Here is a 15,789-nt window from a genome sequence, read left to right as displayed (position 1 = left end):
TGTGTGTGCGTCTGTGAGAGAGAACCGGAGAAAGTGTGATTTCCGTACACAAAAAAGGTGGAAGACATGGAAATAGTTTGTCATTTTTTACCCTATTGTTTGTTATATTTATTTGCTCAGTGTCTTCTGAGGTTTTGGTTCTTTTATTGTTGTAGATAGCTCATAGTATAACAAAATATTATATATCTCTTCACGTGCCTAGAATGCCTATGCGTAAATCCGGCCCTGTGTATGAGTGCTCTTGACGCACTGATCGCACATTGCATTTATGCACAGGCACAGACATTTCCGTACATTCACGTTGTTTCCACACACATTCAAGATAATGTTTTATGTGTATTTTGCTGTTTAGTTATTCTAAATGGATCCGTGTACTGTAGTAGGTATATGCAGTCAGCAGGCGGTTGTTTTAGGGTTTTTTTGGCATCTCCATGTGGTCCTGTTCGGTATCACAACTTGGCTTCTCCAAAATGTAAAAAATCTCTTTGGTGTTGCACTGTACACATACTATAAAATTCAGATTTTTTTTTCTTTCATATGTGCTTATATGGGCTCCTTATATAATTTGGTTCTTTGGTGTCCTTTTGGAGTTTCTAAGTGTCCTTTTTTGGAAAGACATCTAAATTTATTTTGAAAAAAGCTTGCAGAAAATATAGATTTTTGAGAATCACCCTTCAATCTTTTGGTTTACTTTGCCGGATATAGCAAATGATGACAAAATAAACATTTGAAACAAGATCAATTGTCTGTGCTTAATTTCACGAAGTGTGCGATTAATCGCGATTAATCGCGATTAATCACAGAAAAAGGATGTGAATCAGATTAAAAGTTTTAATCGATTGACAGCCCTAATAGGGATATAAAATGTCAATTTAATTTCGGTGAAATATATTCATATATATTAATGAAATGTTAAATTATAAATATTATACCTAATAATAGTATAATATGTATATATTGTATGTATACAATATTATAATACAATAATCATAATAATATGTATATATTTAATGTCATAACATAATATATAATATACAAAAAATAAGAACAATAATATCCTTAAATAGTATGTAATTTTAATATTACATTCATAATATATTTTATTAATACAAGTAAATATATAGGGATATAAAATATAACATTTCAATTTAATTTCAATGAAATATATTCATATATATTAAGGAAATGTTAAATTATGAATATTCTTAATAAGAGTATAATATGTATTGTATGTATATATTATAATACAATAATTATAATAATATGTACATATTATAATATAGTGCTGTCAAACAATTAGGCATAATCGCATCCAAAATAAAAGTTTTTGTTTACATAATGTGTGTGTACTGTGTATCTTTATTATGTATATATAAAAACACACACATACCGTATATATTTTGAAAATATTTACATGTATTTACATATATATATATTTATATTCATATAATTTATATTATATATAAATATATAAACATATTTTTCTTAAATATATACGTGTAATTGTGTGTATTTATATATACATAAATATACACATACACAAACATATATTATGTAAACAAAAACTTTTATTTTGGATGCGATTAATCGTTTGACAGCACAATTATAATACATACAATATTAACATTAATATCATAATATTGTTATGACTTGGACAAATATTGGGTCAAAAGTGCAGTTTTATGAAACCATAGAATTAATACCACAAAATGATCTTTAATGTCACAATATTTCAAAAGCAAATATTGGGTTAAAGGTGCAGTATTATGAAATCATACATTATGGAACTAATATTAGGTTAATATCACAACATTATGTATAAAGTTTACACCAAGTATAAGTTGATGTGTGTAAAACAGAACATAGGCCTACAACATGCATCAGAAACACTGTGTGCAGTATCAAGACCTCTGGGTTTCCCTGGCAACAAACACAACAGTCAGTCTCATGATGGCCTCCACACACACATTACAGGAGATATCGAGGATGAAGGTAAACCTCTTTACCTCTGACTGCAGCGCATTCTCACACAAATAAACACCATTTAGATATATAGTGAAGAAGCAATGGCTTTTACCTGCACACGCACTTGTTGATAGAAGCGTGAAGCACGCAGCAGATTCGACGACGCGTCTGAAGTCACGATACAGTAACGTTAGATCCATCATTAGCTGTGAAGGACGCTTTAAGATTTAATTTTATTACGCTTTATGCTTTAAGGCGCATTAACGCGCGGCAGGTGTTGTCTGGAAGCTCTTGTGATATGTGTTGTTTCAGAGAGATGAAGGCATCGAGCGTCTGAGCGGCTGTTTTCACTGGACGGAGTTTGATGGTGACGATAAACGCCAGTATTTACATCAGGAGTTTGTGTATGAGAATGTGATGTTTGCAGTTACTCGAGGACTGTCGTGGTCAGCAGTAGGACAGGTGGCAAACATCAGTAAACATCTCCTGCCCAAACTCAAAGGTGGGTCATTACAGCGATGTCCGACCCTGCTGCTGTCGCAATAATGTGTTACTTTCTGATGACCTACTAATACTTATTTATCACGTGATCACAGGGACGCCCAGAATTCTATGCACGTTATTTTATCTTTTGTTGTTCATACCAAATTAAATATTACGCAAACTACTTTCATTTATAACTAAAATTTCGAATTCATTATTCTGATTAGGATAAATGCAGTTACTGTAAATCTGTGTGCTCAGTTTGATGGCGTCACACAGCTTGCGTTGACCCTTTAAATACAATCAGAAATTTTTATTTGAGTATTTATACACAAAAACATGCCACTCTTGGCGGTTTTTCTGTTTGCCAGGTTATATACACAAAAACATCATTCGGTGACTGGACTGCAATTCATAGATTTAGATTTTAGACAGATAGACAGATAGATAGATAGATAGATTTAGTTTTTTATAGATAGATAGACAGACAGACAGATAGATATATTTAGTTTTTTTATAGATAGATAGACAGACAGACAGACAGATAGATAGATAGATAGATTTAGTTTTTATAGATAGATAGACAGACAGATAGATAGATAGATATATAGATAGATTTAGTTTTTTATAGACAGACAGACAGATAGATAGATTTAGTTTTTTTACAGACAGACAGACGGATAGCTAGCTAGATAGATAGATAGATAGATAGATTTAGTTTTTTATAGACAGACAGACAGACAGACAGACAGATAGATAGATAGATTTAGTTTTTTATAGATAGACAGACAGACAGATAGATAGATATATTTAGTTTTTTATAGATAGATAGACAGACAGACAGATAGATAGATAGATAGATTTAGTTTTTATAGATAGATAGACAGATAGACAGACAGACAGACAGATAGATAAATAGATTTAGTTTTTTATAGATAGATAGATAGATAGATTTAGTTTTTATAGACAGACAGACAGACAGATAGACAGATAGATAGATAGATAGATATATTTAGTTTTTTATAGACAGACAGATAGATAGATAGATAGATAGATAGATTTAGTTTTTTATAGATAGACAGACAGACAGACAGATAGATAGATAGATTTAGTTTTTATAGATAGATAGATAGATAGATAGTAGATTATATTATCTGTAGAATAACTGTACTCTTAAGAAGATCTGTTTAATATCATTTGGAGTCTTTAACTAATACCTGAGATAATCTCTGCTTTTAATATTCATGTTAGGTTTGAAGACATCAGAGGTCATTTGCCTCGTCAAGGATCATTTATCACAGATAGAGCCTCGTCTCTCCACTGCCCATCATGCTGCTCTCCTGGACTATATTGTGAAAACATACGTTCCTCATCAGCGGCTCTATCAGGCGGTTTTAAACGGTGAGACGGGTGTTAAACACATCAGATGCGAGCTCGAGATTGAAAGCCCCCCTCACCCGCGGCCCCTCAGTGAGGGAACAGATGCTGTGGAGTGGGAACATCAGCGGGATCTCAAAGAGCTGAGTTTGGCTCAGTCCAGAAAAGAAGCTGAAATCAAGGAACTCAAAGAGACGGCTGAAGCTCAGATGATGGCAACACTGCAGACCAGTTTAAACAGACTTCCATATGAAGGCCGGATGAGCATGCAGGTACAAGATATCAGTTATTTACAGTATCCACCTTATTTTGCAACATTGAAGCTATTTTCTGTGAAAGATACTAACACCAGAAGCCTCACACACTGATGTCGCACCTACTCTTATGTTAAAAATGATTTTATTTATTGAAATTATTAAATAGATGCTGCCTTATTGGGACAACAAAGCCCTCCCTATAGCCTGTCTACCCCTAATTAATACATTATTATTAAATACTCATTAAGCAATTGATTTCCACTTTTCCGATGTGATATTTGATGAGAAAAGGAAGAAATGCATTACTCTCCAACCAACCCCACTGACGCTAAATAACACTGTCCAACGAGATGAAATGAACATGAGACGAGTGTGTTTATTCTCGACTTTTTTCTCGAAATTTAATTAGCTTTTTCTCACAGTTTAACGACTTTTTTCTCGTAATTTACTGAGTTTATTCTCAACATTTTCAACTTTTTTCTCGAAATTTAACGACCTTTTTCTCGTAATTTAATGAGTTTAGACAGACAGACAGACAGATAGACAGATAGATAGATAGATAGATATATTTAGTTTTTTATAGACAGACAGATAGATAGATAGATAGATAGATAGATTTAGTTTTTTATAGATAGACAGACAGACAGACAGATAGATAGATAGATTTAGTTTTTATAGATAGATAGATAGATAGATAGTAGATTATATTATCTGTAGAATAACTGTACTCTTAAGAAGATCTGTTTAATATCATTTGGAGTCTTTAACTAATACCTGAGATAATCTCTGCTTTTAATATTCATGTTAGGTTTGAAGACATCAGAGGTCATTTGCCTCGTCAAGGATCATTTATCACAGATAGAGCCTCGTCTCTCCACTGCCCATCATGCTGCTCTCCTGGACTATATTGTGAAAACATACGTTCCTCATCAGCGGCTCTATCAGGCGGTTTTAAACGGTGAGACGGGTGTTAAACACATCAGATGCGAGCTCGAGATTGAAAGCCCCCCTCACCCGCGGCCCCTCAGTGAGGGAACAGATGCTGTGGAGTGGGAACATCAGCGGGATCTCAAAGAGCTGAGTTTGGCTCAGTCCAGAAAAGAAGCTGAAATCAAGGAACTCAAAGAGACGGCTGAAGCTCAGATGATGGCAACACTGCAGACCAGTTTAAACAGACTTCCATATGAAGGCCGGATGAGCATGCAGGTACAAGATATCAGTTATTTACAGTATCCACCTTATTTTGCAACATTGAAGCTATTTTCTGTGAAAGATACTAACACCAGAAGCCTCACACACTGATGTCGCACCTACTCTTATGTTAAAAATGATTTTATTTATTGAAATTATTAAATAGATGCTGCCTTATTGGGACAACAAAGCCCTCCCTATAGCCTGTCTACCCCTAATTAATACATTATTATTAAATACTCATTAAGCAATTGATTTCCACTTTTCCGATGTGATATTTGATGAGAAAAGGAAGAAATGCATTACTCTCCAACCAACCCCACTGACGCTAAATAACACTGTCCAACGAGATGAAATGAACATGAGACGAGTGTGTTTATTCTCGACTTTTTTCTCAGACAGACAGACAGACAGATAGACAGATAGATAGATAGATAGATATATTTAGTTTTTTATAGACAGACAGATAGATAGATAGATAGATAGATAGATTTAGTTTTTTATAGATAGACAGACAGACAGACAGATAGATAGATAGATTTAGTTTTTATAGATAGATAGATAGATAGATAGTAGATTATATTATCTGTAGAATAACTGTACTCTTAAGAAGATCTGTTTAATATCATTTGGAGTCTTTAACTAATACCTGAGATAATCTCTGCTTTTAATATTCATGTTAGGTTTGAAGACATCAGAGGTCATTTGCCTCGTCAAGGATCATTTATCACAGATAGAGCCTCGTCTCTCCACTGCCCATCATGCTGCTCTCCTGGACTATATTGTGAAAACATACGTTCCTCATCAGCGGCTCTATCAGGCGGTTTTAAACGGTGAGACGGGTGTTAAACACATCAGATGCGAGCTCGAGATTGAAAGCCCCCCTCACCCGCGGCCCCTCAGTGAGGGAACAGATGCTGTGGAGTGGGAACATCAGCGGGATCTCAAAGAGCTGAGTTTGGCTCAGTCCAGAAAAGAAGCTGAAATCAAGGAACTCAAAGAGACGGCTGAAGCTCAGATGATGGCAACACTGCAGACCAGTTTAAACAGACTTCCATATGAAGGCCGGATGAGCATGCAGGTACAAGATATCAGTTATTTACAGTATCCACCTTATTTTGCAACATTGAAGCTATTTTCTGTGAAAGATACTAACACCAGAAGCCTCACACACTGATGTCGCACCTACTCTTATGTTAAAAATGATTTTATTTATTGAAATTATTAAATAGATGCTGCCTTATTGGGACAACAAAGCCCTCCCTATAGCCTGTCTACCCCTAATTAATACATTATTATTAAATACTCATTAAGCAATTGATTTCCACTTTTCCGATGTGATATTTGATGAGAAAAGGAAGAAATGCATTACTCTCCAACCAACCCCACTGACGCTAAATAACACTGTCCAACGAGATGAAATGAACATGAGACGAGTGTGTTTATTCTCGACTTTTTTCTCGAAATTTAATTAGCTTTTTCTCACAGTTTAACGACTTTTTTCTCGTAATTTACTGAGTTTATTCTCAACATTTTCAACTTTTTTCTCGAAATTTAACGACCTTTTTCTCGTAATTTAATGAGTTTATTCTCAACATTTTATCTCGACTTTTTTTCTCGCAATTTAACAACTTTTTTCTCGTAATATAATGAGTTTATTCTCAACATTTTATTTCGACTTTTTTTCTCGAAATTTAACAAGTTTTTTCTCGAAACATAATGACTTTATTCTCGAAATGTAACGAGTTTAATCTCAACATTTTATCTCAACTTTTTTTCTTGAAATTTAACGTTTTTTTTTCTTGAAATTTAACGACTTTAATTTTTTTATTATTGCTTGGCCCTAATCCTCTTCCGTATTCATAGGTTTCTTACTGATCTACTGTTTAATTCTTGCATCTAGAAATTGCTCTATAAATTCATTCAATGTTTGTCTATAGGATATTTAAAAAAAAAAAAGATTGCTTTGAAAAGTTAAGTAAATGGTAATAGTGATGCTTGTCTTACTACACACTGCATACTGATGATTTATAATAAGAATATAAGTTTGCATTGTATTTGAGCAACGTTTCATTGACGTGTTCATCAAAAGGAAGAAATGTACGTAGGCGGATTGTTTGGACAGTAACCTGAAATGTAGCTTCCTGCTCAGCGCTGATATAAAACAGGATTGTGATCCTCCTAAGCTGCCCTGTAGCTGGTGGCACACTGTTACCTTTTCAAAAACCATCAAAGTTAATCTGCAAGCTATTGGCGAGCGGCTCTGCTGCGTAACCGCTACCAGCACTGACCTAAAAACTGTATTTTGCAGACTTTGCCATTTTGTAGCACAGTGTGAAATGTGAAGGCTGTAATAATTCATACTGACACAAGCAACAGAGGATTATTTCTGTTGTGTATTATCTCACGGTTATCACCCTCATACTGAAGACATCCACAGCTCGACCACTTCTTACTTAATATCTTAAGGCTGTCAGCAGTTACCAGATAAGATGGATTAAAGGAACACACAACAGCGCTGTTATTTAACCCTGCTGAGCACAACAGCCACGGCCACTTTTTCAGCAGCTTTGGTTCCAGATGTATTTGTCCTAGTTGAAATAACACTTGGACTAAGACTTGTGGCCTCTACAGTAGCACATATCATCGCTTAACAGCCTCAGAGCTCGTGGTAGGTCTGCCTCCAAAGGTTTATAAGCTATCACCGAAAATCAATTTCTCTGTGGAGAAAATAAATGGGATTTTTACTTCAGAGACCCAAAGATGAAGAGCTTGAAAAGAGTCCGCACATTCAAACATTAAAGCATCACAAGCGAGATGAGAACGATATATGCAATTTACTGAATAAAACAAGGCCTTGTTTTATTCAGTAAATTGCATATATCGTTCTCATCTCGCTTGTGATGCTTTAATGTTTGAATGTGCGGACTCTTTTCAAGCTCTTCATCTTTGGGTAACCTTTTTTGGTCCACGCACTTCAGTTGGATTTTTTTGAAGGCGCGGTGAGTCTCTGGCTGCTTCTCTGATACTTCAGAGACCCAGCTTTTTTCTCTCTATTCTCTCACTGGAAAACAATGTGAATATTTGTCTGATGGGAAACAAGCTAAAGCAAACAAATGGGTTTTATTGCGACTAATTATACTAATGTTTCATTAAGCTCTTTTTGGTGCTTAATGAAACTCAATGGGAATAAAATGAATGATATGGATCTTCTTTTTGTTTCATATTCTCTACTGTAGGAGGTTGAAGAATTGCTGCACAGTTTTCTACAGTCGCAGGGAGAGATTATCATGGAGTCTCTGATGAAGGAAGTTTGTCTCACAGAGGATCTGTTGAGCCAGAAGTCTCAACTAGTACAAAGACACCGTACAAATCAACCGGGTTTGCCTGGAAAGAACTGTGTGGCGACTCCCACAAAATCAAAGAAGAAGAGAAATTGAAATACAGTTGTATAAAATGTCTATTTTGAGATATTTGTGAAAATTAAAGATTGATACCTGCTCTGTATGTATGTGTTGTGTGTAGAGTCCACATCAAAACTAGAGCTAATACGGTTGATTTCTACAAACCCAGTTCACTCATGTTGACCAAATGGAGTGATAAATTAGGAAATTCACACCCACATCCAAAAGAGTTCCTAAACATTTGCAGTGACCACAGAAAACCAGCAGCAGCTCTGACTGCGTTTCATTAAGCATATGAACATTTTGGCAGTGAGGTTTCACTACTTTTAAAATTGTTTGTGCAGTTTCATCTGGCCAAAATCAAGCCAAGGTTGTTTTATACAACCTAAAAGGACAGTTTAATCGGATTAATGTTCTTCAAAATATATTATTTTCTGAAGAAAGCAAGAAAATCAGACAGGTTTGTAAATAATGACATAATTTACATTTTTGGGTGAACTCAGAACTATCCCTTTAAGATTGCATCAAATGTAGAAGACAGTGATTCTCAAATGATTCTTAAAAATGTATTCAATAATCTTTTGCTGGCATTACATTAACAACTAAACCAAACATCAAAGATACATACATATATATTGTGGAGTTACATTTGTCAAGTCTTTATAATTAGATTAAATGTTCCCTCAAGTACAAAAAAATCTAATCCAGCTACACCGTAAGCACCATAATGAGGTTATTAGGTTATTTTAATAAAACCAAAAGAGGCTAATAATGCCTTTCAGAAATAGCACCATATTTAGGATTGTTGTTTTATGATATTGCATTTCTTCCATAAAATCTTTTAAATACCACTACCATTCAAAAGTTTGGAGTCTGTAAGATTTTTATACTTTTGAAATTATTTGTTAAAAATATATTAAAAACAGTAATAATGTGAAATATTAGGTAACACTTTAGTATAGCTACCAATTCTCACCATTAACTAGTTGCTTATTAAACATGGATCCGCACGTCTCACGTCTTGTCAGCCCCGTAACACTACCCAATACCTAAACTTAACTGCCTTATTAACTATTAATAAACAGCAAATTAGGAGTTTGAGGCAAAAGTCATAGTTAATTGTTTGTTAATACAGAGAATTGGACCTTAAAATAAAGTGTGACCAAATATTATTACAATTTCAAATAATTATTTTCTTTTGTAATATAATTTAAAATGTATTTTATTTCTGTGATGGTAAAGCTGAATTTTCAGCACCATTACTCCAGTCTTCAGTGTCACAATAAAATTCATTTCTTTCAAGATTAAAAAATCTTTCTCACCCCAAACGTTTGAACAGTAGTGTAAATTATTCTAGCAAAAAAAATTATCTATAGCTCAGAATTTAGTAAATTCACTGATAAAAAACTAAATTATTTTAAACTGATTGCTACAGAACAAAGATTCCACAAAACAAATTTAGGCTTAAATAATATCAAATATATAATCATGAAGGTTATTAAATTATTAAGATGATTGCGGAGAATAATGATATAACTGAACGCTGTAAATCTTTGGTTTACTTCACCAGGAAAAGTGTGCAAATATGTGCTACATATGGAAAAATGAAGAAAGTCTGACCTTCATTAATCTCAGTGCGTTACATAGTATACTGCAGAGCCCAATTACCATCCGTTCCATTAGGTCCCAAACATCTCAGCTAAACTCAGACACATGATTGCAGATGGTGTTCAGTTGGCTCGAAGCATTCTGAAGTTTGAGCCAGTGAAGTTGAGCATCGTCTGAATCAGCTCTGGCAAACCATAGTTGTGTTTCCAGCCCCAGTCACTGCGGGCATTGCTGTCATCAAAGACCATTGGCCAGCTGTCAGCTACAAGAAATAATACAGAAACTATTTGGAATGATAAATAAAGATGGGATAAAATTACATATTCTGCTAAATGGTTTTTTTTGCATTGCATATCCACCAAAGATTATGCATTGCATGACCAGAATACATTGCAATGGAGTGCAATACATCTTTGTTTACACAGATGCATTAACACAGATATTTTAGTATTATTTACTATTATAGTAGTTACTAATATTTTGGATTAGCTTTTATTTTTATATTTTCAGTTTTCATTTTAGTTGAAGTGTTAGGCATTTTATTATGTGCTTCAATTGTGTCATTTTATTAGTTTTTTTCTATTTCTATTTCTATTTATTTTTATTACAGTTAGTTGTCAAGGCAACATTTACTTTAAAGTTTTTTTAAGTTTGGGTTTTTCATCAAATTTATTTCAGCTTTATGTAAATTTTTAATATTCTTATTTTACAATAACAACACATGGCAACATTTATCATTTTGTTTTACATTTTAAAATTTTCATCTAATATTTCTATTTTATTTCAGCTTTATTTTACTTTGGAATACTTTTAGTTTACAATAACAACACATGGCTACATTTCTGTTTTCTTTCTGCTTTTATTTTATTTTCAGATATTAAGCTTAATTTTTTATACTTTACAATAACAACACACAGCAACATTTTCTAATTTTCTAAGTTTAAGTGTTTCATCTTATATTTTTAGCTTTATTCAAATTTTAATAGCTTTAGTTTCCATAAAACACAAGGCAACATTTTTAGTTTTCTAATATTTCTATTTTATTTCAGCTTTATTTACTTTATTTAATAGTTTTAGTTTACAGTAAGAACACGGCAACATTCTCTAATTTAAGTTTTAATAATTTTTTTTTTTTAAGTTAAGTTTTTCATCTAATATATTTAATTTTCTTTCAGCTTACCTGTAGTTCCTCCACCGGGTTGAGAGTCTGCAGAAATGATTCCTGGGTATCTGAGACAGCGGAAGTCAAGACCATACCTGTGATGGTAATACTGTAATACACAATACAGAAATGTAAAGACTTGAATATTGCATCACAAAGCTGATACACTGTGATAAAGAAAAACAAAGCTAGAAATATTAATATGCATTAAGACCTCATGAAACTAGATGTATTTCCTACTACCTACAGGTACATATCACGCTTGTACTCTCATTTTTTTCATTTAATATAATGCTAAAATTAAAGTGCCAACAAAGGTTCAGGATTTGCCGGTGTTCTCTCAAAAGCATACCGACCTCTCCCATTAGCTCAGCGTGAACCTTGGACACTTCGTAAATGGTTCGTGGGCGCTGGATGCACAGATCCGGGTTTGGGTTACGAGGGGACATGGGGCCAAAGGCTCCAATAGTGCTGGGGATGAAGAGACGGAGCCCATGTTCTGTTGCGACATCAAGAACATTGTGCAACCCTAAAAATGAGAAAACAAGAAAAGAAACATCAGTGTACCTCACCGCTGAAAAGAGACTGAAGATGACTGACCTCGGTGACTAACCAGTGATGTTGACGTCACGAGCGAGGGACACATTGGCCTCTCCGACTGCACTCAGTAGGGCGCTGTAGTGTATCAACCAGGAGATGCGGTTGTTTACAACAATCTCACACAAGTTCTTGTAGTCCAAAATGTCAGAAAATATAAAGGGACCTGAGGTGAAAATTTAAGAGTCTAAAATTAATATAAAAATAAAAATAAATTAAATTAAAAATAAATAATATGCATGTAAATTATTAACATTTATATTGTGTGTATATATAAATAGTATATAAATATTCTAAAAGTAAAATACATTCAAATTTAAAATATAGATCAATATAATCTATAACTATAATTTTAAACTAATCTACATAGTTTCATGTACATACAACATTTTTGGAGAAGACCTACGACTAAAATGTCACACCACAAGTGAATAGAACAAGTAAACATTTGTTTAAGTAAATGACAAAAAATAAATATAAATAATTAAAAATGTAAAATAATAAAATAAAGATTTTAAAACAGGCATATAAATATTTGTATTTATTAAAAGCATTTTTATTTATTTTTGCCAATTTTATTATATATTTTAAATATGAAATATTAATTTACATATACATACATTAATATATATTTAAAAAATAAAATATATTTAAATTCAAAATGCAGATCAGTTTATATTTATGAACTCATACATGTGCATATATCAAATTTGTAGAAGAATTGTGACTAAAATGTGCATTTACTGACTATATCTTTTCAATAAATAAAGGTACATGAAGTCAACATTTACAATTAAGTGCCAAAAAAAAAAAATATATAGATTTAAATACTGAAAGAGGTATATCAATGTTCATATATTATAAACATGATTTATTTTTGTAATTTTATTTTATTATACATTTTATTTAAATATTCACATTTACAGCGACATATATTAGTAAATATTTTAAAAATAAAATATATTTAAATTCAAAATATAGATCAATATATATTATTAATAAATTGTACATGTACAGTACATACATCACTTTTGGAGAAGAAATGTGAAATGTTTCAGTTTCTAGGATGCTGCCCACTGTGTGAATATACTGACACTCACCGCTTTGGTAAACATGAGCTGGCGGTTTCCTGATATCAGACAGAATTACATTATATTTTCCAAACTGCTTCCTGTAAAAAAGGGAAATAAACAAAAAAAAATGTCTGGAAAGTCATGCATAAAAATTCCTTACAGCTTGACAGATATTACTGTGACAACCCTAGATTCTGTAGTCAGCAAACAAAAAGTTGCTGCACTTTTTTAGCCAATCAGAAACAGCCCCTGCCTGTCTGCCTTTCACATGGTGACAGCTGGTTGGTTAAAATGTCATAGGGGGCGGGGTCTTCAGTGTGAAGTTCTAAAATCATCTGAAAGCGCTTCAGTCTCACCTGAGCAGTTTGGCGAGCCCTACTCCCAGCTGACCCAGACCTCCTGAAATAAAAACAGACAGAAAATATGATTAAATCTCATCATCAGTGATGTGTTGCCATGGAGACTACGTTCCATGCTTCAGAATGTGGTAACCAGGGAAACATGGCATGTAAAGGTTTATATAACATCCCTTTAGGCCTCAAAGCATCATAAAAAAGACAATCTTTATAAATAGGATTACACAATAAACGGTGCATCACAAAAGTGTAGGGAGTAACGCAATATTGTAATGCATTACTTTTAAAAGTAACTTTCCCCAACACTGGTTGCTACATGTATCGCTTCTGACTCTGAATATGTTACAATGTGTCAGTCCGGCGGCGGCGGGAATAGCAAAGGCTCGCTGTTACAATGAAACATTCCTGCAGAATATCACGTCATTCATTCAAATTATGCTATAAAGTGCTGACAACATAGATAAGAGAATATTGATTTACTCACCGCCCAAATGTCTAGAATAAAAGGGGAAAGAAACGGGTAAAAGACCTGTATGCTCTTACTTATGCAACTGCATAGGAGTTGCAGAGGATCAGGTGTACATGTCTTTGACAGGACTGACCATCAGTTCTTCTTTGACCATCAGGATTGCATCAGCTACAGGTCTCCTATAGGGAGCGTGAGCCGCTGTCTGCTGTGATTGGTCAGTCAACCCAAGACACGCCCACTTTACATTGTATACAATGATTACATTAGTAAATTAGCTTCGTTTTGTTATTATACTGGCCTCAAAACTTTTAAACACACTCAAATGTAATTTAATATAACATTAAAAAAATTTAAAATACAAAATTTAAAGTCAAAGGAAGATTTTTGACATTTATTTTACAGAAAGATGGCACAAAATACTTTTCACTTGCTTTGATATTATCTGTATTCATAGTTTATTATAATTATTTCATAAGTTCCATTTTTTAAACAACATATATTGTCAGAACAAAAATAAAAATAATAATAAAAAATAAATATAAATGGGTTTTCTTTTTCTTGCAACATTATAAATAGCTTGTGAACTTAGTCTTTATTTCAGCTCTATTTGTATGATGAATATGTGGCATTTTATTTCTTACTCAAATGACAGAGATGATGTTTCCCTGCCTCCTACATAGACCGTTAATAATCTGGTAATGGACTTGACCTATATATGTACATAAACTTTGGTACTTGAATTCAGCATTATAATGTAAACCAGAGCAATAATGAACACAAATAACCTTCTTTATGAATGACTGAGTATTTTAGCCTCTCCTCAGACAGAAGACTCAGAGAGGTTATTGTGCTCAGAATATTTATTTAGTCTAAGTGAATCAATTCCATGTCTTTCACAAGGAGCCAGTGGAAATTTCCTCTGTCTTGTAATTAACTAGCAAGAGTACTACAGAATCTGAACATCTATTCTCATTAAAGGGTTTCCTTATATAAAGTGTTGAACTCAGTGAACCCTTGAACATGGACTGTGTGTCACTGTGATGTGCTGGAAGACTTGTAGGGCTTGCTTCCAAAGGACTTTTCCCACACCTGCATGACATTTAGCACCCAATCAGGCTTGTGGGAATTTTCATGAGTCACATTCCTCGTTCTTTCCCCACTCACTTGCAAAAGAGTAACATCCTTGAAACAAAAACCACACCAAATATGAACCAAACTGTTACACTGATTATTGGATAATATATTTATTTATAATAAAATGATATTAAATAAGAGAAAATGCATATTAATGATCATTACTTCATGAATTTTAAAAGTGAAAATAATGCTATTTTAATTAAAAAAAAACCCTAACCATTTAAAAAAAAAAAAACCTAATGGCACACCCAAAAAAAGAAGAAGAAAAAAAGCTGAAAAAAATTGCAATAAAAATATTACATTATTAAACAATATATATACAATATTTAAATATTATTTAAATAATATTTTATGTACAGCAGTCTTATGTCAGTGGCCATATGTCTTGTGCATACTGAATAAACGGTGTGTCTTTCACAGCACGAGTGTCAGGTTTGCGGGTATGAGGCGAGGACTCAAATGCAGGAAGAAATGGGCTTTTAATGATAATAATTAAAACAAAACAACAACAAAAACTACCCCAAGGGGGAAAATAGGCAGGCAGGACAGGACAGGCCAGGGCAGGGCAGGCCACAGGCCGTAGCACAGCAAGGCAAGGCAAGGCAGGACAGGACAGGACAGGACAGGACCCAACAGTACACATACATACAAACAACGGATCAGCACAGGACTGCAGACACCAGGAGAATAAATAGGGAGACAACCAAGGA

At 33.5% G+C, this 15,789-nt stretch overlaps 2 protein-coding genes across 2 annotated transcripts; one reads left to right on the top strand and one right to left on the bottom strand.

Annotated features, from left to right (window-relative positions):
- Nucleotides 1-1,871: 1,871 nt before the first annotated feature.
- Nucleotides 1,872-8,770, top strand: cunh8orf74 (chromosome unknown C8orf74 homolog). The gene is made up of 4 exons (XM_016523924.1): nt 1,872-1,992; nt 2,278-2,467; nt 3,700-4,097; nt 8,513-8,770. Exons 1-4 carry the CDS (start codon nt 1,876-1,878, stop codon nt 8,711-8,713), a joined length of 906 nt encoding a protein of 301 aa, XP_016379410.1. The 5' UTR covers nt 1,872-1,875; the 3' UTR covers nt 8,714-8,770.
- A 1,637-nt stretch (nt 8,771-10,407) lies between these two features.
- Nucleotides 10,408-13,520, bottom strand: LOC107717226 (L-threonine 3-dehydrogenase, mitochondrial-like; the record flags this gene model as incomplete). The annotated part of the gene is made up of 6 exons (XM_016523908.1): nt 10,408-10,547; nt 11,466-11,556; nt 11,804-11,976; nt 12,061-12,210; nt 13,145-13,215; nt 13,474-13,520. Coding segments are annotated over 6 exons (672 nt in total), but the record flags the coding sequence as incomplete, so codon positions are not given.
- Nucleotides 13,521-15,789: the final 2,269 nt, after the last annotated feature.

Source organism: Sinocyclocheilus rhinocerous, unplaced genomic scaffold (genome assembly GCF_001515625.1).
Source record: "Sinocyclocheilus rhinocerous isolate Xijiao unplaced genomic scaffold, SAMN03320098_v1.1 scaffold1144, whole genome shotgun sequence".
Lineage (NCBI taxonomy): Eukaryota > Metazoa > Chordata > Actinopteri > Cypriniformes > Cyprinidae > Sinocyclocheilus > Sinocyclocheilus rhinocerous.
Note: the sequence above shows the minus strand (reverse complement) of the source record. Positions and strands in the feature narration are given on the sequence as shown.